At 38.8% G+C, this 25058-nt stretch overlaps 1 protein-coding gene across 5 annotated transcripts in view; it reads right to left on the bottom strand.

Annotated features, from left to right (window-relative positions):
* PRTFDC1 (phosphoribosyl transferase domain containing 1) overlaps positions 1 to 16652 on the bottom strand; it is a 49640-nt gene extending 32988 nt beyond the window's left edge. For all 5 annotated transcript variants that reach the window (XR_012774146.1, XM_075492644.1, XM_075492645.1 and 2 more), the window contains exons 1-3: positions 16555 to 16652; positions 12281 to 12387; positions 8554 to 8737 (exon numbers count right to left, since the gene is read on the bottom strand). Coding sequence is in view for 4 of the 5 variants with exons in the window: in XM_075492644.1 (XP_075348759.1) it covers positions 8554 to 8737; positions 12281 to 12387; positions 16555 to 16614 (351 nt within the window). In the remaining variant the exon portion in view is untranslated. The remainder of the gene's footprint in view (positions 1 to 8553; positions 8738 to 12280; positions 12388 to 16554) is intronic.
* Positions 16653 to 25058: the final 8406 nt, after the last annotated feature.

Raw genomic sequence — 25058 nt, 5'->3', positions numbered from 1 at the left:
AACACTCCAAGCCCTTAAGCAGTGTCCAACAGGAAAATACTGTACGTTTTAATTAAAATAACTTAAATCAGAAACACTTTCTTCCTCCTTACACTCAAGACAGCCTTGAGTGAGTGATGAATTTAAGCTCTCGTATCTCACAACTCTGCCATCATGTTAAATGGAAGCTGTAGATGCCTAGAAAGGAGAGCATCTGCCTCCAGACCTGAGAAGTTCCACGACACTGAATTTTAAGGTCACATTTTATTACATACAGTATAGCCTTCTCCAGTTTGCCTTAGAACACTATGAAAAGTAAGTTGGTTCTCAAAAATAATTAGGGTTGAAATATTCATGCTCCTTCTGACACCTCTGAGGCGCATCTCTCAGATAAAGAAGAGGGGGATCTGAGGCTTGCCGTGCTGCACCCTTGGTGATGAGGATCCCTTGACTATGGGCAGACTTCTTTTTCCAGCAGGAGCTGTGCTGACTAAAGAAGTTACTGCCCACAAGCTGTCCCCAGCTGCTTGTAACTCTCCCTCTGGCAGGGGCTACTGGCAGGCTGAGATGCATGCGTGCATCTGGGTCAGAAAAAATGAATCCAGCAAGCTGAAGCCATTCAAATAGGAAGTCTCTGGCTGAGACGGGTTAGGAAGCGCTCAGAAGCAGCTGAGCTGGCAAGTGTGACTGGCAGGAGGGCACTGCAGTCGCTGAGGAATGAACCAGAGCCTGTCATCGTTCTAGCCTGTGCACATGCAATCAGAAGAGAGACCCATTTCCAGTGTCTTAGTTTTCACACCAAACCACTATCTGTACCTGATGTACAGATGAATCTGGCAGGAGAGTTTATTCTCAAAGTTGCCTAAATCATGCTGTTACTCTAATAACACCAGCCACAATTTAACCAATGAGGCTGCTGTTCTTCCCATTACATTTTTGTAAATTTCTTTAAAAAATTCATCAGCTAGTTGCAAGACTAAGCTTTTGGGACAACTTCCGCTACTAACACATTTTCAGCGATTTCTCTGAAAAGCTTTAGTGTCTCTGAGGCTGACATTTTGCAGTAAGACACTGCTGCACGTAGAAGTGGTTTTTGTTTCTTTCATTAAAAATATTCTATTTTTAAACAAGTCTTAACACTTGGAAAACGAACATTTGGACACAGTTAGGAGGACTGTGAATTGTAGCATCTCCAAACATTCTATCCACACAAAATATGATCTGTTTCCACTGTTCCTCACCTTCTTAACCATCTCAGGTCTTATTCAGTTTCAGGAAGTAACTGAAGCATCAGAGATACAGAGATAGCATCAGTGCCTGCTTAAGACTTGGGAGTATCTTTGGTTTGGAACTATAAAGGACCTTTTACTCACTACTTTTAGCAGGTTTGAGCATTTCACAGAGCTTTCATTCAAAAAGATACTACTACTTTAGGATGCAAATGCCATTTTATCCATTCATAGACATGGAAAAGTACACAGAGACAAAATCCCTTTGGCAATTCTAGGAGTAGATTTCTAGTCCCAAATCTCTCATGTTTAGCTTGCCTGTAAGACATCTATTTGGCAGCACCGTCTACAATCACTAGAACATATTTCTCAGAACAGCAACAACTTTTAGGTCTATATCCTTGACAATGGTAGCTTCTGTGGACTAAATTAATGTCATATTTTTGTTGCTCATTAGCTTCTAAAAAGTATATCATGCTGCAATATTCTCTGTACAGGTGTTCACTGTCTACAGTGCTGACTGCAAGCCATGCATCTGAAAAAGGTTAAAAGAGTATATTATAGTTTTTGAATGTCTAGTACACGCACAACCTCTCTCCAAATTAAATAAATAAGCCACATTTTGCCTACACTGAAGCTATTTATTTGCATGTCAAACTGATAATTCACAGATAATTTGGAGTTCAATCCTGTGAAATTATTGCAGAATTTGGCCTTAAAGTTGATAGGAATTCATTCTACCAGGTAGACTCCAATTTGTAATTCTTCCATGGCTACTCAGCATCAAGAAGATGACATGGTCATCACCTAAACTGTGTCCATGAGCAAAATAAAGGGAACTCACAACCTGCCCAAGAGAAAACCTGTAAGTACAAAAGCTAATGTGGATTTTCTTTCACCTCAGGATGCGCATTAAATGCGAGCAATACACTTAGTTCTTTCTTTTGTGTTGTTAAATGAATAAAACCATTTTGACATTACTTGCTTTTCAGGGTCAGGATTACAACATATTGTTTTCAGATGTAAAGTTCATACTGATCTTAAAAAAACAAGTTCCATACAGTAAAATTATACTGAATAAGTTATTATGCAAAGCAGGAATGTACATTTTACACCGTTCTCTGCTCTGATTATAGTCTGATGCCTCATGCTGTTGTGTTTTTTACGATGTAAGTATTTAGTAATGGTGTATGAGAAGTAAAGCTACATGGCAGAAAAATAATTTTACTACATTTACCAACCAGCTTTCAACTTACTCATTATAAAATCCCCCTGTTTCCTTACTCCTACAGTAGAGAGATTTAGCAAAACTATTTACTGAGATGGCGTCATATAGCAAAAATATTCAGATTTCTACCAAACAATGCTTGTTTTGTTGCCTGTTTTTGGAATTTTGCAGCACTAATGGTCCTGTTTATGCCAAGATTAATAACCAACAGTTGTAAATATATTTCAAACAACTGGAGGCTGAAGAGGAAACAGATCATATCAATGGATTTGTTTGTGAACAGACTTCAATGCAACCATTGTGCATGGATTACAATTCAGAGGTCACATTTTTTTATTAGTTATGTTCTGGAAACCATAAATAATGTACTCATTTTAAAGAATTACATGAATCGACCAAATCCACATAATCCTCCAGAGGTTTCCTCCAAGTGACTAGCAAACAACATTCCTCTGAAGTTCATTCATATTTTTCAGGATGATTTTCAACAATATCTTCTTGACACTAGAAGTTGAAAAATGCACTTCTAGAATCCACAATTCAGATACTATATGGAAATAGATCAATATTCTGTAATAATCTGTGCTCAAGATGGATTTAACAACTATGATGTATAATCTGATTATCAAGAATTCATCTACTATCCTCTTTCAGAATTGCATTGCACAATTTCAAAATAACAGAGATGATTGATCTTCTGTCACTTTAGTCCACACAGGAATAACCAAAGAAATCACGAAAGTTGAGAAATCCCAATCTCACTCCTAGTTTAGCTCACCATGGTTTTCACTGAAAAAAAGCTATGCCACCAAGATTCACTTGCCCTTCCCCAAAACATGAGGTTTACTACCATACTTACTTTGTAAAATATAATAATTAAATTAATTAAATAGACAGCTATGGATAATGATATGGGAATACTAAACTATTCACAAGAACAGGTAGCAATGCATGTAGAAGCACACTGGTCTGCCTAATAAAAGTATGTGGTGTTTTATCTCTCTTCCACCAGCCCCCACCACCAGTTTCAACAACAACTTTTAGCATGATTCTTTCAATTTTTAGCTTCCATCATCTGTCCACTAAAGAAGTCTTAATTTGCACGCATTTACTTTCTCTTCTGCTGACAGGTTGCTGAGACCTTCTCACGAAAGTCTACAGACTCTGCATACTTCCTCTACTTCTCCACTTAATTTTTCCAACTCCATTTCAAAATTGAGCTTTGGTTTAAAGATTGCATTTGGCATACCCATGGAACAGGATTAGGTGATGTTGTTGCATCTCTTAGTAGGGGATTAGACTTGATGAGCCAGAACATCCTCTTCTGTCTCAAACTCTAATTCAACCTTTACCTTTATCAGCCTGTCCTAAATTGTCTCTTCCACACTGAACAAAGAGAAGCTCTAATTATTGTTCATGCACAGTCTACTCTTCTGGTATGGTTCTCATGCTATTGGTTTTTACTAAAACATATGCCATTCAGCCTTTCTCTTCATGACATCCACATCCTTCTATTCCTTTGTTCACTCTCTCTTTTTGTTCATCTTTAAGCATTCTTTCTTGTCTAGTTCTATCCATTAATTTGTAAACACCCTAGTAAAACACCTTCCTGCTTCCTCTGTTGTACTTCCCTCTGGATTCTTCCTAATTAGTTCTTTAATCCGCTGAAGTTATCAGTATCACAAACATATTAAAGAATTTCTGGATCCATGTTTCTTACCTCTCCTGCTGGTGTCATTCTCCTTGGATGACATTCCCAAGCCCAACTTCTTCCTCCATTACTTTTCATCCTTGACTTCAACCTATCATGTTTCTGAAAATAATTTTGAATTCTTCTATCAATCTGAAACTCTCACCTCTTTTCAACTTCAGAGCTCTGATTCCCTGTGGAGGACCAATCACTCAGGAAAAAATTCATTATGGTGAAAATTGAATATATTAAATTTTATTAATCCAGTTTTAAACTCAAAAGTCTCTGCAGTCAATTCCACTGTTCCTAACTTATGTTACATTAAAATCCAATGTCTTAGAACTTAGTATGCAAGAAGCTGCCAAATTCTATCGGTTCTTACATCAGTGTTTCCAGAATACATTGTTTTCCCCTAAAACTTGGCATGCAGCTTTCCATTTCATGTGAGGACTATTTGGTACTTCCGTGTCTACCCACTATACTTACTGCCTCACTACTCTTGAGTTCATTCAAAAAAGTGTATGTTTGTTCCTCTCTGCCTCTTAAAACTCAGAGCTGCTGCTTCTCATTCAAATTTAAATCACTGGATTTTATTTTCCTCTCTGTCTACTTCCTGACTTTTACCCTTAAGTCTACATGATACTTCCACATCTGTTTATTTCTGATATCATATTTTCTAACTCTCACCTTGGTGCTTTCTTTTAATTTGCCTGCTGTGCTAGAAGCTTGTGAAGTCACCATACAGCCTCTAATAAAATCCTCATTTAAACAATCTCCTTATTTTGAGCTCATTTAAATACACAGAATTAAAATGAGAACAAGTATATCGTATCACTTGTAAGCCTACAAGAAACGGCATTCTCCAAAGAGTTTATCGTATTTCTATGGAGGAAAACTATGCACGTATCTTTCAATCACCATTCTTTTCCTTTTCATAATTATTTTTAATACCATTCTTACTGATTAAGAAGCCTTCAAAATCTGAGTTATAACTATGTTATCAAGTGTTTCATTGTAAATCATATATTTATGGATTTACAGATATAAACTTTGTTTACAATTAAGCACACCTAATTTTTTATTTATTGATCTAGACCTAAGCCTATAAATTTCTGTCCACATGTATAAACTTCTTAATTTTCTCTACCATATCATTTTAGCATTCTAGTGAAAAAAAAAGCTAAAGAAATGGAAGAACATAGTTTGATCTTTAGAGGAAATAAAAACATGCTTTCAGACAAGGCTGCACCTCCAGTTTCAGTTGCAGGAATTCTATTAAAGGTCTAAGAACTAATACTGATGTCTGTAGAGTATAAACACTATAACCACGTTATTTTTAAGCTACGGTTTCCTAAGTTGGATTCCACTTTGCTTCCTCTGAAAATAATAAACAAATGGTATTTTCCCACTTTACCTGTGTATATACTAAATTCAGTAATCTGACATGCCAATTTGAGATAATGAAACTAAGACACCATTTGAAAAACACAGGAGGTATTCTCATAAAAATGTCCAGGCTTAGGCACATATGTCAATACTTTGCAAACCAGATAAAACCATCCTGCTTCTGGAATTACAAACAGCCCCTCATCTCATTAATATCCAGAGAATCTAAATGTACTATGCTTTTTTAAAAAATCAATTCATTTGTATGAAGAAGTCTAAAAAATAATTTACATGCCCAACTTTCAGGTACTTAATATGAAAGTAGATCTTAACATCCTAATTAAGTGTCTAAATTCTGGAATATGATGACAGGTTTGAAAAACAGAGCTATGTAAAGCTGGCCATATTTGCAATCTCCTTTTATTTGAAAGGTAATCATGCCCGTATGCCAGACACCAAAATACAACATTTTCTGCTGATACTTTGCAGTTAAGATGCACTTTCACTGATGCCAAGTGAAAGTGCTGACTTTCACTGATGCCAAGATGCTGACTTTAGGTCACAATTACAGCCCATTTTTGCTACATGATTAAACCAAGAAATCCCACTTTAAATTACAACCTCTAAAAACCGACTAACCTTTCAGTATTGAAGTTGGAATGAGACAATTCAAAAGTCCCATGAGTTTGAGCTGAAATTAGTTGTTGGATTTAAACAGCTGGAGGGGGGAAGGGAGACATATCTGAAGGAAGTATATTGAGAGCAGCAGGACTCCCTTTAGGAGAGAAACAGAGAACAGTTAGTAAAAGGAAGCAGGATAAATAACGTGAGAAGAACAGTGTCTATAAAATGAAAAAGGGATACAAAGAGAGAAAAATGTGTTGAGAGCAGTAGTAAGTCTTAATAGAAAGTGGAACAGAAAAGGCAAAGGGAAGCAAAGAAGTCTTACCTCTAAAACCGTAATTATTTGCCTCTGCTTAAAGTGTAAAACATTGTGAGAGGTATCTTATTACCGAATAAACTGACATGGGGGATTTGGGAGTCTCATATAAGGCTGGGATAAAGAGTCACTCAAACAAGTAACAGCTAGTTCCTCAAGTGTTCTGACCACAGCTATGTTGACAAGGGTACATCCTCTAAAACCTGCCACTGGACAGGACGCAACAATAACTCAAAATGCAAAGGATGGCAGGTAGTGGTACTGGTACTTTAGTCGGCATTACATTTATGCATATCTCATGGAATGAATCTACCAATATTAATGTCATTTCAAATTTATACTGCAGTGTCATTCAGCTTCTCAAGATCAGGCAGATATCAAGCACTGTTCCAAGCACTAAATCAAGCACAGCTTCAGGCTCTAAATACATGACACCTGTTTGGAAGCACTTATAAGAAAAAAAGGATTTATTTTCTGAAAACTAGATGCAAGTACTAGTTCTAGGGCAGGTGCTACCTTCCTGCTAAAGCATGAGGCTAAGATCCAAAATATGCATAGTCACTAAATGCTAGGAGTCTTGATAACTGCATCCTTGCATAACAAAATTTGTATTGCAGTTTCAGCTTAATATAACATGCTTTTATTTTATTTCCTAAACAATGATGTGGAGATTTCCACACCTTTGCAGTATACATCTCCTGCCACTCACTGGTTATGGGTTAATATGGCTAATAAGAGTTGACTTGTCACCAAGGAAAGAAATTTTAGAACCAGGGTATCTTCATACTGGATAAGAGATAATCCAATAGGAAAAGCATTTGCATTACCTATATGCCAGGTGCAAAATAAAAAACAATTTAAATAATTCCACTATTCACCAAGCAGCATTATTGAAGTGCTATCATTACTACACCAAAAAAACCTCAGTATAATTTCCATGTGCCTTTATGAGAGACAAGCATTATATTTTACTTTATTAATTAGTTCTGTAATACTGCTAAATAGCTAGAAATTGTACAATATTAGTATTGTACATGTCCTTCATAGACCTGACTAATTCTTGATAGTGAAGTCCCAGGACCAAATCCTAACCAAATGGCTACAAAAGGCTCTCATCCACTTCTCTTCCATGGTGGAAAAAATTCAGACTGGATTTGTGAAAGTTAGGAAAAGTTTATGGTCACTTGGGGCAGAGCAAAATGCCAACCAACCAACCTCTGCCTGTAGAAAGGACGTAGCATTATTGTGGGACCTATTGGACTCAGCAAGTTGCATTTGTGCTCAGAGAGCAACTGTATTACTGCTCCATTTATTTAGTGTACTCACTTGGACTTTCTAGGACAACTTACTTCTAGAAATGCTCCCTCACTATGGAGTGTGAACTACAAGGTGGAATATAAATGTATAGCTTATGCAAACAGAAATTGTAATCTCTCATTCTAAAAAAAGGCTGGTCATCTCACTATCGTTGCCTCACTGAAACAAATTAATCATTATTGCATAATTTCCTCTGAAGATAACAGGAAGTCTTGATCCTTACTTCAACACTGGATGTGGTTCAATGGCTTATTTAATTTTCTTACAAAACACTATCATCTTCTAGTGGTATATTTTGCTACTATGTAAACTGCATGTTATGAAGATGAAAGCATTTCATTTACTTAGCATTAAACATTTAGAATAAGACATAGATTTATCATCTTGCAGTTATGCCAAACTATGTGGAGGTGGGGGTGAAAAATGAAGTAACATGAAATAAGCTTGGCAGAACTGTTGAGGATTTTGAGAACAAACAACATGCCGACATTTTACATGACAGAAACTTGAATAATTTTCTGTCCAAAAGTAAAGACAGACTAAATAAAAAAATACAGCTTGAGGATGCTTCATATCCTCATTCATACTATCCATAAAGTATAAAGGGACATGAGCAAATATTTTGAAAGAAAACCTCACAGGTTTTTCAAACAAAAATATTTTTCACACTGTTTTTCTTATAATTTGGAGGGAAAAAAATAAATTTCCCATTGACAAAATACAAAAGTCCACTATTTATTATGAACATACAACCAGAATCTACATAAATAAGTTGTTGACTTACGTGGTAACTTTTCAGTCTAACAAAATCGACTTTCATGGAGATGAACCTTTCTGAATTTCTGCTGAGATTTTTAATGTGCTCCACAAGGTCAGCACAGAACTTGTAGCCACCTTTGAGGACACAGAGAACCACAATATCATTGTCTCCAATGTCTTGCATAATATCTTTGGCCAATCGTTCTGTCCTGGGGCAAAAAAGTTAAGGATAAAATAACATTAGATGTAGATTCTCTAAGTTCATGGTATGCTTTCCATGTGGTTACAAAGAAACACTATGGTGAGTATATAGCTTGACTTACAGTCTGTTTAAGTGTCTTGACTTGACTGGGTTTGGATCAAGTTCACAGTAGGCAGATATAGAGTGATGAATACAAGATGCAAAGCATGTGAATCAAACCCGTTAACCTTAAATGCATAAATTCCCCAGTTATAGAAAAGGGCGTAACACATCTCAGCATATGTTGAATTCATAAGCATTTCAGAGACTTTGGAGTAAAGAATGCAACTTAGCCTTCAGTTTTATCTCACAGGAAACATCAATATAAAATATTCCTGTACAATCCCCTAACTTGTTATGTTAGTTACTACGCAAGAACAATAAATTAAGTGAAAGATAGGGAAGAGAATTATGAGAAATATTTCACATTGATAGGCTTTGGAAGACACTACCCCTACAATTTTAATAAAAATATACACAAATACTATAAAGAAATACAGCATCGATCAAAATTTTATAGATTTCATTATCACTATTTCACACAGCAAAAAAGAAGAGTGCAAAGAGCTTAAGTGACTTGTTCAAGGTCACACTTGAACAAGGATGGAACTTATCAGGATAATCAAGGTTATGCTCCAGTTAACCTGGAATTCCAGGATTCCCATATCTGTCTTCTCTCTGACAATTCTGCATTGCAAACACAATGTGCAGATGATTGAAACCAAAAGATACACATTTCTGCCATACAATATTACATAAATTTTCAAAATAAAAATAATAAACATGAATGCTTAAGTAGCTTTGCTTTCCAAAGAACAAGGAAGATGGCATTTCTAGACCTAGAACAGGGTACCAGGTCATTTCTAGACGTAAAACAGGTATCAACAGAAAACTGAACAATGTCGTTTGATGTTTTGAGGAAAAACAGCTCAGTGCATTATTTTCTGTAAACGCTTTTGCTGGAAAGTTCTTTGATAGCTCTCAGAATTAGATCAGTAGTTTCAATGAGAGTGGACTTCTTGACAGGATGCAATTTATTAAATAATCCTGTAATTTATCCCATGTCTTTCATGATTACATTTTTCATATTTTTTTCTCTACCCACTGTAATATGGGAATCCATTTGCCACTACATAGATACATTGAACTCTAGTGAAATCTACATGTGTGCATGTGCCAGAGAAGAATAAGCTCTAAATTGAAGATAATATACTAGTTAGGAGCAAAAGCTGTCACTTCATTTTCACATCTTTGTATTTGTAATGCTCAAGTAAATTCCATATAGCAGCAATTAGTATTTTTTAGATTTGAAAAATAGAAGATATCATTAGATCATCTTCTCTGACCTCAAATATATAATTCCTTTTACTGATGTAAGAATGAAGATTAGTAAAAGACTTTCACTTTACTGAAGATTAGTAAAACAGTCTTTTACCATCTTTTATCAAGTCTGAGCATAATGGTGAAAACCTCTCATTAAGAAAAAACATTTCTCTGGTGATTTGCATTTTTTTCATATTCTTCCTCAGATTGATTGAGGAGCTGAAATTTCCAAAAATTCCAAAGACCACTTGGTATTTTAAAAGCGTACGAACTCTAGCATAGACAAAAATGTACTAATTTCAATTTCTAAATAAAAACATACCCGTTTTTTAACCTATGTTTAATTGCTACCAACTGACAAGAGAATTTTCTCAAATGCTGAGCCTTCTTCCTACATGAAAATTTTGCACGATCACAATATATGCAGTTCTGTGTCCTTTTCCATTAGAACAGAATCAGTCTTTTCTGCTGGAGTAAGAAAGAACAGTGGAGCTCAATACTTACTTCAACCAAATTTATATTGAATTGTATGAGAACTGAAGTTGTAACGTATTTATTTAAAAAAGAGGAATTAGAAGTCAGTTGACCCTAACTAAGAGAGATGAAAAATTCAACACAATGGTAACTGAAAAGGCAATGGAAGAAAGCTTGTGTTTAAAAAAATACAGGAGTCATAACTCTTCCTTATGATGGATGTTTACAATCTTCTTTCAAGGAGTTCCAACAATTTCAGTACTTGCAACCAGCTGTTTAAATGTGGTAGGTAGAAAGCTGAAGGCTGAAAATGTCCCATGAAATTCCATTCAGATATTCCAAATAATTTTCAACACTGCTGAAAATTACCATTTCCATTTTGTAACTCTTTTGTCAGATTTTTAACAGCATGTCAAAATAATAACTGAGCATGAACACTGAGCTGGACTACCACAAATACCAAAGCACCATCAAATGCCTACACGGAGAGCACATGGGAACTACTACAAGGTAAGGAATGAGGGATGATCAAGCGTTCCCACTGCCACCCTCCAAACCTAGCATCTGGACCCAAACAGTCAACACCACACTTTTCAGTTGTGCTGAATGGCCGAAGTCAGTGGTGCAGTCGGGAACCATTAGGTTAATTGGCATTAATGATTTGTACTAGAGAGTTGCCAAAGTTGTACATAATTTGTCCTGGTTTCGGCTGGGATAGAGTTAATTTTCCTCCTAGTAGCTGGTATAGCGCTGTGTTTCGGATTTAGTATGAGAATAATGTTGATAACACACTGATGTTTTAGTTGTTGCTAAGTAGTGCTTACACTAGTCAAGGACTTCTCAGCTTCCCATGCTCTGCCAGTGAGAAGCTGGGAGGGGGCACAGCCAGGACAGCTGACCCAAACTGGCCAAAGGGCTATTCCATATCATATGACGTCAGGCTCAGTATAGAAACTGAGAGGAGTTGGCTGGGGGGCAGCGATCGCTGCTCGGGGGTGGACTGGGCATCGGTCAGTGGGTGGTGAGCAATTGCATTGTGCATCACTTGTTTTGTATATTCTATTATTATTATTATTATTGTTTTTGTTGTTGTTGTTGTTGTTATTTTCCTTTGCAGTCCTATTAAACTGTCTTTATCTCAACCCACAGGTTTGTTTTTCTTTTTTTCTTTTTTCCGATTCTCTCCCCCGTCCCACCGGGGCGGGGGGAGGGTGAGCAAGCGGCTGTGTGGTGCTTAGTTGCCTACTAGGGTTAAACCATGACATAATTGAATGTAGTTTTTTCTCCTTTTTGTATTAAAAATGCAGGTTGGTTAGAGTGCAAGTGGGACATTCAAGTATAACTATATAGAAAGCTTTGTACTTGCCCTTTCACATTCAGTTCAGCTCTCTTGTAATTTACATTCCAATGCCAATTTTACTATATGATCACACTCCGCTTTTTGTGGGACCCCATCTCATTCAATGCCCAAATCAGAAATTCGGTGAAAGAAATTAGACAGGGAGTTGCAAAGGCAACCAGAAGTCTAGCATTTCCTAATCTTCAAGCATTTTTTTACTTTCCAAATTAAATAAACACAAGTATTTTTATAATTGCTAATATAATATTTTAGGACAAACTTTATATACACACTGTCTGTGGATGACAGGCTTTATAAAAAAGAATAATACTACTGACCAAAGAATTTATTTAGTAATATTCAAACTACACATACCTGTCAACAATAATGCCGTGAGGTATGAGCACATATTCCAGATCTCCGTAGTAGTGCTGAGGATAAGTGAACAAATCCAGACTGTATCCAGGCCAATTGTCTGAAATCTGAACATCAAACAGTACTGTTAAGAATACTTCATGGTGTTTGACAATATCTAACTGATATAAAATCAGTGCTCTAGTACACTCTATTGGCTGAATTAATCATATGACATACTCTCTTCCAGTTATAATTTACTATCTCACTTTTCCTATTGGTTATTCTGCTTCTCAGTATATCTCAGAAATCAAATGCTACAGTTTTCTCCCCACAGAACGTGGGAAATTTCACCTGAAATTACAAACAACTAGATCGAAAGAGGAAATATTTAATACTAAACTAGTGGAAAGTTTAAGTTTCTTACTACTTTCAAACTCAAAATGCAAATGTAAGATTACCAGTAAGAAGGGATTCTCCAATGGGAGATTCAGACAGTGGAATTAAAAGTCATAAAATCATATATTAAAATTGTACATTTCTGGTTTAGAGGTATTTTAAAGTCACACATAAATAAATAAGTATTCAACAGATGAAACAGCACATAGGGAGAATAAATTAGGTGGTTCATGGACGGTATCTGTACAAATCAGTGGAAGACTGTACTTCTTGCCAAGGGTGAGGTTCTTAATTTAGGTAAGTCATCAGAGATAAGCGATTACAAAATGTTCACACCTCACCACACTATCAGCTTTTCTATACATTTACAGAAAAAATATTTTACATATTTAACATAAATTAGTTTCACAACTATCAGAATACAACAATTAGGTGATCCCACAGCATACAACGGTAGTAGAGATTAAGTAGGGCAAAAATCAGCCAACAGGTAAAGGCTTCGGAAAGCTATGAAGATGCAAAGTCATCAGCACAAGAACTAAACAAGCTCCAAACCAACAGTTTTCACAATTCCTTATGAAAGACAAGACCTGCAGGTTCACAAGGTATCTTGGAATCATTACAAAGCTTTGCTTCAATATTGGTTCAGGATAAAAAGCAACACCTAATAGGTTTTCTTTACAATCATGTTCCTCAAGTCACATATTGTCTGTCTTCTTTCTACAGCTTGGCCACATGAACCTTGAGTAGAAGGATAAATGGTGAGAAAGTTGCCTTTGTGAAGTGCACGTCTTAATGGCATTTCTGCTAAATATAGCCTTTAAAGGACCATCACTGCAACTAAGCCCTGCTTACAGTTTTATGTAATAGAGCAATAAACCATGTCTCAAACATATCTAGGTTAACACAACATATTCGATGTTGAGCTGTTCCTCCACATCTAGTCTTCTTGAACTTAGGCGTAGCCCTGCCTCATGCTGTACTGAAACAGTGTTCTGCCTCATGGATTTTCGTTTGGTTGGGGTTTTTTTGCATATTCATTGACAGCTACAGACACCTCGACTGTCATGTTTTCTTAACTCTGCCCAACAGTTTCAGTATCAAAAAAAGTTACTTGTTGGTAACTACTACTGAATATTCGCCCATAAAGAGCACGATTTGGAGATCACTGGAATCAATGAAAGCTTTTTGCTTGACTTACACAACCCTTGAAACTACACAAAAGAAAAAAGTTACTTAGGTATGTTCCTCATTTCCACAGAAACAAGAGATTATAAATATCCTCCTTGGCAAGTTTTTTAATTAGAGGCAAATCCTGCTCCAAAAACACTGCTGCAGAAGGCCTGGGAAGCCTATTTTCCCATCTTCATTTTCAGTACATAGGGGTGGCTGACACTTTTTAAACATTTTGTAGCAATGAACTGTCTGGCATGGTTTTGTTCAAAAGCATTTTAACATAAAATGAAACAATTTCAGATAGTGCTTTAAATTGCAAAAGTACTATAAACACCACTAAGAAACCCTGTCAGTATTGCTTACTTACACATTCTCGTAAAATTGCATGTTTTTAGTGTGATGCAGAAGATCAAACTAAATGGATGGAAACTTCTTCAGAATTCATACAAACCAATAGCTTTTACTTAGGTTAGAATAAGGCCTTTATGCAACAGGATCAGGATGAAATTCTGATCGTCCTATCTATACTTCTGGTTTCCCTTGAATAAAAGAACATAAACTGCATCACTTTGCAATAGTATAGAAGTTCTCATTTACAAGTGCTCACTGGCATTTGACAAATAAGATTAAATTCTCGTGTACTTTCTAATTAATTATTTTTCTAATATAAGAAATATTATTATATGAAATAGAAAAAGAAATTTTTCTATTTCATATTCTTCTTTCTTTTAAACAGGTACTTCCCAACAATAAGGCTTAGAAATTCTCATTTACCCTAAAGCTATTCACAGCATTATGCTATAGGACAATTTTCAAGTAACTGTAAATTTTTAGGAGTATTCTGCTTGTGAATTTAAAAAAAAAAGTGCGATTAGCCTCAGTTTAATAGCCAAGTATCAAAAAATATCCGCCTCAAATTAAACTCAACTTCTATTCACTTCTGGCTTTAGTCCTTGAAAATATGAAGGAAATATTTGTGATTGTTTCAATAAAAAGACAGTATTCAACTGGATAAATAAATATATCTACTAAATATCTGGGTACACAAGTGTGCAAAAAAGTCCTACAGTGAAAGAAAGAGCTATTTTTCAGGCTTGTTCAGGCTTGGCATGTTCAAGCAGCCCAGCAGATATTCTTCAGTAGCTCTTTAAAAAGTTGATGTAAATGTATACAAAAAGGAATACAAATACATGGCAATACCCAAAAGCATTCCCTTGAAGGGTAAGAGAAGCTGGAGCCATTCAATTGCAAAACCTTTGGAAGAACATTGCTAGTTTTGCTGTCTGGCAAAGTGGGTACACACGAGGTTTGAGCACAGTACTTGCTTCAAAGCAACAATGATCTGGATTCCGCTTTGGTATAAAATAAGGGAGCGAGCATCAAGCAAAGTCTAGCTTTTGTCAACTTCAATCATACTGCATTGGCCTTAGTTTTGGTTGGTTTTTGGGGGGGTTGGGGAGCGCATGCACACATTTGTGTGTAGCAAGCAGAAGAAATGAAATCAGTCCAGCAGAACATGGTTATGAGCATTCATCTCCTCCTTTGCAATAGCCTCACATTACTTTGGCGCTAAACAGTCACCCACTTTGAAAATGTCATTTATTACACAGGTGTCAGGAGAGCTGGTTGATGCATGTTGGTTTCAGACAGCACTCGAACATTCAGCGACAGCTTTCTTTGGAAGGGGGGCGGAAGGGATGCTGGTGTGGATGGGGTGTAACCGCTGCCTACACAGAGCCCTCAGCTCTGGGCCACGGCCGTTGTGCAACTCGGTTGAAATCACAATGCCATAATAAAGTAAGAACATACCTAAGGCGGTGGCAGTGATGGTATTTGCTTCACAGGAGAATCTGGTTTGTCCCTCAGAATAAGGAGCATATTCCCTCATTTTTGCACAATTTATTCAGCCCCACAGGTACTCAATACTCATTGCCAAAGTTCGGGCTTTTTCCCAGCACAGAGGAATAAGGGGCAGCCTAACTGTGCTTTTACAGCGCTCCCAGATCCTCAAAGGCCTATAAGCATTTCGGTGGGAGGATCCCGTCGGGATCCTCCGAGCACACGTCGGGATCCCTAGGGATCCTGATCTCAATTACACAAGCAACCTGGTGAAACGCACAGCCACAGCCGCCGCTCGGGATAATTCAGGACTGTATTTTCAGGGTGGAAGCCAAAAGCCCGATGAAGCCTACGGAGCCGGCCGGCCTGCCTGCCTCTAGCCCAGGGAGCCCAACGCGCACCTTCCCGCCGCAGCCCGCGGGCCGGGCCAGGCACCGTCCCCCTCCGGCAGCCCCAGCAGGGCTGGGGACGGCGGGCTGCGGCGTGAGGCAACGCAAGCGCGGGGACGAGAGCAGGGTGAGGGGACGCGGCCCAAGTGCCGGGCGGGGGAGCCCGGAGTAAGCGGGGACCCTCACAGGGCGGCTCCGCGGGAGGGAAGGACGTGAAGGGACTGGCGGGGGCTGGCGGCGGCCTCGGGGTGGGGGCAAGGCAGGGAGCGGAGCGGTGCCGGGAAGGGCCGGGCAGGCGAGGGGTACAAGCACAAAGCGCCGGGGGAGCGACAGCCGCGGGGGAGCGGCTGAGGGGCGGGCGGCGCGGGATCTGCGGCAGCGCATGGCGGCGGAGGGCGGGAAGAAGCGGGGGGAAGCGGGAGCGGGGGGGGAAGGATCGCGCACCGCGGGGGGGCGAGCGGCCGGGGCGGGCCGGGCGACGCTTGCATTTACCACAACGCCGCGGCCTCCACCGCTCCGCGCCGCCGCGCTGCTCCCGCCTTGCCCGGCCATCTTCCTCGGCGCCCGCCCGAGGGGCTGCGGCGGGGCGGGGCGGGGCCGGCCGGGGGAGCGGGGCTGGGGCCGCGCCGGGGGCCGGGCTGCGCCGGCAGCTGCTGCCTGGCGGGCCGCGGCGCAGGGCGGTGGTGGGGGGCCTGGCCGCCGCTGGGCTGCGGGGTGCCCGAGCGGGCTGCCCCCGGGGCGGGGGACCGCACCCCTGTGTTTGGGGCCGGTCCCCCCGCCCGCCTGGGGAACAGAGCCTGCGGGGTGCCCGCCGGCGGCCGGGGCCCACCAAACAGGCACTCATCAGTTTTTCTTAGGCCTTGACAAAATAAGCTAATTGCGAAAGGTCTCTAATTAGGAGGGGAAATACGGACTGTAACGCATAAGCTAAACTGTATGCAAAGTCATGGGGTAGGTGTTCGGAAAGCAGTGCACAGGGCACAGCGGTGTCTGCAGGCGGGTTAGCCTTGTCTGCGGGAGGGGATAGGGGATGGAGGCAGGTACAGGCGGAGGTACGGCTTGCGGAAGCCAGCACTAGCGGCAGACTGGCAGGATGGGGGCATCCTGGTGGGAAGGTTTGGACAGAGGTAATGAATGAGTTAGCAGATTAGATTAAGCTGGTGTGGTTTAAATAGACGTTTTAACAGGTTTTTGCTTATACTCCTTGGGGGGTGGGGGTGGGGGAATAGGATGCCAGAAAGCAAACTTCCAATAATTCATTAATCTTGCTTTGCATCTTCTGAACTGGTGCTCCTTCTTCCCAACCACTGTGTACGTGCTGGAACAAGTGGTGTGTTCCCAATGCCTCCCGCCCACCTCCATGTTTTGCATGCTGTCTGTCCAGTAGAAGGAGAACAGATCAGGAACCACGCTGCCTTGTGACATCCTCGTTCCAATTCTGTAAAAATTATTATTAATATTTTGCCTTCACAGCCTTGCAGATGAGAAGGAGCTTGCTTCTTCTCTTGGGTTGCTCTGATAATTGTCTGTCTTTATATATCCATATAAGAAGTTCAAATTTGGACTTGCTCTATCCTTTTTGTATGCTGTCTTTTGGGGAAAATCTCTCAGTCCACTGTGGGTAAAATTACAGCTTTTAGGAAAGTATTCCACTTTGTGAAAGTGAAAGTTGGTAATAGTTTACGGTATTTATCTGTTAAATATACAACTGGTAGAATTCTGCCATTCCTATACTAGAAATTATTAGAGGAAGAAAAGGTTGGTTTTAGGAGAGACCTGGGCATAATGAAATAATCTTAGTGATACCTGAGGGGCTTTTATAGACCAAATAGGAAGACATTTCAATTTGGTACACTGCTTTCTAGTCATTGAGACTTGCAGGTCACAAGTCAGATGAATCCAGAGAGCACCATGGGTGTGTCTACACTAGGAGTTTGGTGTCCAGTGTGGGCTGTTTTTTAGGTGCATCCTGTTAGTGCACTTACTGATAGGACAGTGAATAGCTTAGGAATCTGGTGTTAAGAAGGCTTCTATAAATGAATCACCAATTAAAGTCTGGCTAAGTACTAAAGCAATTGAAAATTATCTTGTGATAAACGCTTTGTTTCTTTTATGAAGCCAGATCTGCTTGCCTTTTGGTGGGTTAAGGAACTACTCTTAGAAGAACTATCACTACAATTGACAACATGTCTGAAAGAACTGAAGACCAGGTTTACAAAGTGACAGAGGCTGACTCCAGAATATGTCTGCCTCGGAAGTGATGCCTGTGTATGAAGACTGAGGTATGCTGGAAAAAAATAGTTCCTGTTCACAGTGCTTTAAAATAAACTTAATAAAAAGTAGTGAATTTGATAAACAGCATATACAGATTTGTACAAACTTTATTTACATAAAGTAAATAAAAATATTTTTGTAAAATACATAGCAGATTTTCATAATGGGCAAAATCCCTAAATACTGTTGCATTTCAGTTGTATGTCTACATTTCATACAACTATTGAGAAAGAAAGTCTAATTTTTCATCTGAACTTTGGGATTAAATGCTACTGATTTCTACCCACAATCACTTTTCAAGATTTAAAGATTCTTGTGCTTGGAGGTGGGCAAGAACCCCTTCTAAAGCCCACATTCACCCTAAAGCTAATGCAATCTGATTCAGTTACCACCATGTTACAGATAAAGCTGCTGTTGCATAAACATCACAGAACTGGGCTCTATAGTTCTGAAGCTCTTTGGATTACAGCTAGAAACTCAGATGAATTTTGCCACTGCTGTATTGAGTACTGGTTTCTTCTACCTTTTGGACTAGTTGGGTTACTATTACAGAGTTTTCTGCCTTTTTTAACCACATTCTTTATCAGACCACTGGAATACAAGTGATTGTTCTAACTAACTGCACCACAGACAGAAGCTTAACGATTTGGAAAAGATTAACGTGAACAAGATACTAAAAAATAAATTCCTCTGGGACTGTGCTGAAAAATGTAAGCAGGAAATGTTTGTTCTTCCCGTCAAGGTTGGACGACTGTGTTTTGTCAAGTCTTCCTTTTGGTATTCTTCTCTTCTAACGATTTTACAGGGCTCACTTAAGAAGTTTAATGAAGTGTCATGTCTTGCTAATAACAAAAAATAAGAATATGGAAATGAAAAACTAGATAAATTTAGCTGGGGTACAGTCTGAACAGTAGTGTTGCTATCAGCAGCCACCAGTCCAATCCACAAAGTTTCTCTTCTCCATGTAAGATTTTTTCAGTGGCATAAAATGTAATACATTTTTTAGGTTTTTTTGCAAATGAGACAAATTCATGGTTCTGGAAACCCACAGAATTAATAGAAACTAGAATTACTGAAGTTCTTTGTGCATGATGGAAATGAAGCTGCCAAGGATTTTGCTGTGGAGGTACATGCACTTACTGAGTGTTTATGTTGGTTTTTTACAGTATGAACTGGTATAGAATGAATGAATTTAGAGTAGATTTTCAAAATCTTTTTTAACTAGGGCCAAAATATGATTATTGAAAACATGATATCAGAGTCCTAACTGTGAAAAAGCCTGTGAGCATTCTGAAAAACTTTCCTATTATCTTTGTTTAGCTGTTTGTTTATCAACTAAAAATAAGAGGAAAAGAATAAACACTTTTAGATATACAACCATGGGAAATGATCAAAGGGGGAAAGAACAAAGGAAATAGGGTAGATCATCCAAGTAGGTCCGAGTAGGTCTGGACACATAGCCAAAAGACATAAAGGAGCAGATGGAAGAAGCGACACACAGAGAAACAAAGCAGAGTTAAGACTTATTTGCAAATCCCTTGTGAATGTATTTATACCTTGGGCCTTTACAGAACAAAGTTTATCATTTCAGTTACTTATCTTTTCATCTCTTACCCTGTTACCGATAAAAGCAGGACATGTAGTATCCACCCTTTCACAACTCTGATGTAAAGAAATATTGAAAATAGAAGGTTGGGGGCAGGGATATATCAAGAAAGCAGTCCAAGACAAACATTGTCATGGAGTTACCTGTTAGCCTTTGCAACTCCATTATGTATTCTCCTCCCAAGAAGTTATAACAAACATTAGACAACTTGGTTTAATATGTAAACACCAAAAATAGACAAGAAAAGCATGAAAATCCAGAATATTTCAAGAGGTATGGCTTGCCTAGGTAGAAGCTTGCCAATTAGAGGATGAAGTAAGAGCTCTTATTCTGGTTCTGCCTGTTGCTGCAGCTGATATGTGAAGAGCAAAACTGTAAACAATCTTATCAAGCATAAACCTGCCTTAGTGGTTACAAGGTAAGCAAACCCCCCTAGTTGTTGCAGAGAAAGACATTTTTGGGTAAAATGATCACTAAAGAGAATATTAAAAACAGAAGTCTAGCAGATAGAGTACTTTAGGGCATGTTGAAAGCAATTCTAAATTGCTTTCCTATCCAGCTTTAATATAGTGCAGAATTTTGCGTTCTTTTGCATTACCTGCGGCAGTTACCCAGTCCATAGGGTGGCTGCTGAAGACCCTGAGTGCAGCAGAACATATTTGCCAGACAGTGTTACAGAAATCTGGGAGAACATGAAGCAGTTTTTCAAACCATTCGCCTACATTCAAGAACCTAGGGAGACCATAGGAAAAGCTGGCCAATTAGGCAGCACTAGGTAGCATCCTAAGATATACAGTAGTATAGATGCTATACTTCCCCTTTGTGACTACTGTACTGTGCAGGTGATGGAGTGGCACTGCAAGTTGGAATCTAGCTTCTGTCCGCCTTCAATTTCAGCAGAATTAGCACCTTGGGGAATTGGAAAGTTCAGCTTTAAAGCAATTGCAGCATCTAAGATTCATGAGGGAAACCCAGAGCATTTAGCTGTCACAGTTAACCTGTACTGAGTCTACAAGACTGAGTCAGGCTTTGAAAATCAACTGTGATAACTTTGATATCAAGAAAATGCCTAAAAGGTGCCATTCAAGATGTTAGTCTGGTTTTTAATTTTTTATGATATTTAAATCAGTGCTAGGCACTGCTTGACAGAATTTTGGGCTTTGACTTATTTGGTCCATGATAAACATCTTTAATACAAAACTACATTTTTGTTTGTTATCAATCTCACTATGCCAGACTAGAGCAGCGAGAGCTTCACTTCGCAATTTCCTGGCTGCTGCAGATACTCTTCCTGCTTTTCAGGTTCATGTTAATACAGAATTCTTTATAGCTGAAATAAACACAAACAAAAATTTCCTTTTGTCCTTTAATACTAGAATAAACTTTATTTCCCTCATAATATTATGCAAATATTTCCCCTAACCAGCTATTGAGAAGTATTGATGTTTGAATGATAAAGCATTATTTTCAAGAAATGCTGCTCACGTCGTATCCTATGACAAATTCATCACGCATGGCCATGAAAACTAGTCTGGGAATTGTAAGTATATAGTGAGTCACACCCAATGTAATTAATTTAACTGTTAGAGTTTGTTTTCTTTTTAAAGGAGGTTGTTCACTTGGCTTCATTCCTCTTTTTTCTTTTTTTTTTTTTTTTAATAAACTACAGCAAATTTGGGAAAATCTGCAAAACAAAAGAATTCTGAGTGTTTTAAACACGTAAACAAATAACAGTTTAAGGACATTTTTTTTTCCCCAAAATAGCTCAGTCGTCTTTGATGTAATTTTGTGTACTTCACAGCTTGCCTAGAATAAACAGTGCAGTAACAAAAGTGTATTGAAAAGCAGAACCTGGTCCAGCAAGTTCTCCTGTAGCATAGGCATGCTAAATGTTCATGGCTGGCTAGCCCCTGAGCTCTGTTGCTGCACAGAATGACCTGCTCCCTGAGGGTGCTGGAATGCTGGATTTAGACCATTTGCTAATTTTATCGTTTGTGTAAAAGACAGACCATTCTCTTCAGCAAACAGCAAAACGTGGTCGTTTCTGCATTGTGCAGTGCTTGGGGCCACATGTTGAACACTACTGAATTTTTTTCCTCTGAAGAAAGAATTATTACATTTTTTCCTCAGCTTAAATACAGCCCTGGAAGCAATATGAGAACAGTTTTAGAGGTACTTGTCTATCTTTACAGCAGCTCCGGGAATTAGAGGGTTGAGTCATCTGAATTTTCCATATGGGTGCTCTCACCTAGCAAGAGCAAATTAAACATTAATTCCATTAACTTTGAGTGACTAGTTTGAGACAATAGCTTTTAAACTATTATATAGTGCTGTCTAGGTTCAAAGCATAGCTTCTAACTTTAGGCACACATATCCTGTATTTAAAACATATGGGCTCAAATTGCAGAAGTCAGGAACCCCAAAAATGAGAAATGCAATATTAATGGCTTCCAGTGAAAAAGCCAGGTATAAGTCATTTACCATTGCACTTCAAAAACATTCTATGACGAAGACATGAATAAATCATATTGCTCCAGGGAATAAGTTAAGTGCTTTAAATCTCATTTCTCTTCCTTCAACTCCTACTTTCCAGTTGCTGAAACAAATGAGATGAGAGTTCTTGGAAAACAGATCCTTTTAGTAAACAAGTTGAATCCGTTCCCTTTATTGCATGGTCTTAATTCATCCCCAGGTGATCATATTTATTATTATTATTATAAGCACGTAGGAGCTCTACTTACAGACAAAAATTTTATTGTGTCAGACACAAAGCAAAGAGAGAAAAAGATGATCCACACGACAGATAACTTACAGTCTAAGCCTAAGACAAGAAGCAGCTGGCTACAGTGCCAGGGGAGTTCAAGGAAACTGCCCAAGTCAACGAGATAAACCCTAATCTCAGTTCACCAGCAGCTCAGCTGATGTTAAATTTTTGGTGGGCACCATGGCAAAGAACATTTGAGGAAGGATTTGAAGACAAAGTTATTCCAGTGTTTGCATGTTTGTATGAATTTCTCCATGCTGTGGAGTCAGGGTGGAAGCAGGCATGGAATAACGAATTAACAACACAGGCTACTATTGTGACGGAACTGAAGTTCATCTTCACAGCAACATCCACAAGACTAGGTGACATAAATATAATCTACTATTTGGCTATGTCTGCTCATCTACAACCATTTGTTGGAGGTACAATCTAGAAAAAAAAGTATGTTTTTTATAACTTGGTGAAATGGAAGTCACATTTATCTCAGCACCCTTTAAACAGTAAAGAAAAAAAAAACATGAAGAAGAAACTCATCTCACCTTGGATTCCTACCATAATGCCACTGCTTAGCCTGGAGGATGAAAACCCTGAATTTACTCACATTTTGTTTGCATAATGTTACATAACAAAAAGGAGCTGGAGCAAGATCAAGTCAGAATGAAAAAAAATTACAGTCTAGGCATTCCGCAGTCAAGCATACATGACTACCTCAGATGTCCACTCATGGGGAGAAATAGCCAGTCCTCATTAGCTTGGTCAGGCTTAATATGCCTCTAGTTACTGGGGTGGGTGATCCCCATCAGCTGCAGAGCTCAGCAGCTGGCTTCCGTGGCTATGGGAAATGTCAGGCAACCTTAATAATAGGTTTTGCTGCCTGTCTTTCCTGTAATTATATTATTAATATTAGAAGCATCATAAAGCCAAGGATGAAAGCGCTGACTAGAACTAGCATTTATCTAGGACTCCCATTGATCTACATATATGTGAAGTTTTCTTATCTGAAAGCTGTCTGCCTTCATTAGGGCTGAAATTGTTAGATATGTCGTTTTCCCTGAAACATATGCCAGTGAAAGGGCTAGATTTTAGCTTTGTGGCAGAGTGATCTCAGCAGCAGTTTGTGACGCCAGTTTTTCACAAAAATATACAAAGGGCCAGAACATGCCCTCCTATAATAAAACCCACCTACAGAGACTAAGGAAAATGAAATTGGTGAGGAATTTCTCCCATATTATTTCTCCCACAGAATTTTGCCCTTACTGTTTCGTGAGGGGAATGAGGTTACCCCTCAGCAAGGAAGATTTTGAGGAACTGTCCCAGACTTGGTCCCCAGGAACGCATGCAGAGCCCAAGAAACCACTGTGCTTTGAGACCAGCCACATGGAGCCCATATGCTCCTGTCAGACCTGATGCTCGCTCGAGGCAGCTCTATCCGAGCCATACAATCAGGAACTCCCTGTGTTTGTGACGATGCCGTATCTGATCCCTTCCTTCCTGGATATAAATAGTTTCATTCTGAAGAACAACCAGTGAGATATTTATCATAATTTCATGTTGCTATTTTTAAAAAATAGATACACGGTTTTGTCATGTGCAACTTCCAACAGGAAATATTTTCAGTTTGTGGCAACACAACTCTTACTGACCAATAGAGCATTCATCCCGTGTTTAGCATGTGTTTTGTGATGTTATCCAATTTAATATTGACCATTTAAAAATACCAGTTTGATAAAATAATTATGAAGTACTAGAAGCCTTTTGATGATTTTCTTTCTCATTATTTCATTGATTATCAGTAATTGACTAATGAATTTAGAGAACATTTCAACTGCTATTGCTACTTTTTAGCCTGTGGACAGAACTCCCATAGCAGTGGCTGGTTTTGCAGAGTGAAGTTCAAGCTTTGCTACAGAAAAGTGTTAAGTCCCACAGCTTGTGTGATTTGGATCTGTTTTAGCGATAGCCCACAATAAAAAAATTTATTGAAATTTCACTTTTATATTTGCAAAAATGTATTGAATTTCTGAAGACTAAACCCTATTCCAGCTAGGGCTGGTATAATTCTATGGTCTATCTGTGAAGGTGAAACACCTGGAAATTATGATTTGGAAAGACCAAGTGTGGAAAAATAAAAGTTTTTCATCTATTATGAACACAGTTGTTTGTAGGAAAGCATTTGATCAATCTTGAGGTTTTTTACTTTTCTTTACTCATGTGCAGCTGGTCACAGTCAGTAGAAAGGTTACCATTGGCACCAGTGACTTTGAATTACACACTTAACACATTTGCTTAGTTACACAACTGGCACCCTCAGCGAGTGCTCAGCATATGTTTGAAGACGCCAGTAAAAGTTCC

Source organism: Mycteria americana, chromosome 2 (genome assembly GCF_035582795.1).
Source record: "Mycteria americana isolate JAX WOST 10 ecotype Jacksonville Zoo and Gardens chromosome 2, USCA_MyAme_1.0, whole genome shotgun sequence".
Taxonomy (NCBI): Eukaryota; Metazoa; Chordata; class Aves; order Ciconiiformes; family Ciconiidae; genus Mycteria; species Mycteria americana.
The sequence above is the reverse complement of the archived record's forward strand: the minus strand, read 5'-3'. Positions and strand labels throughout refer to the sequence as shown.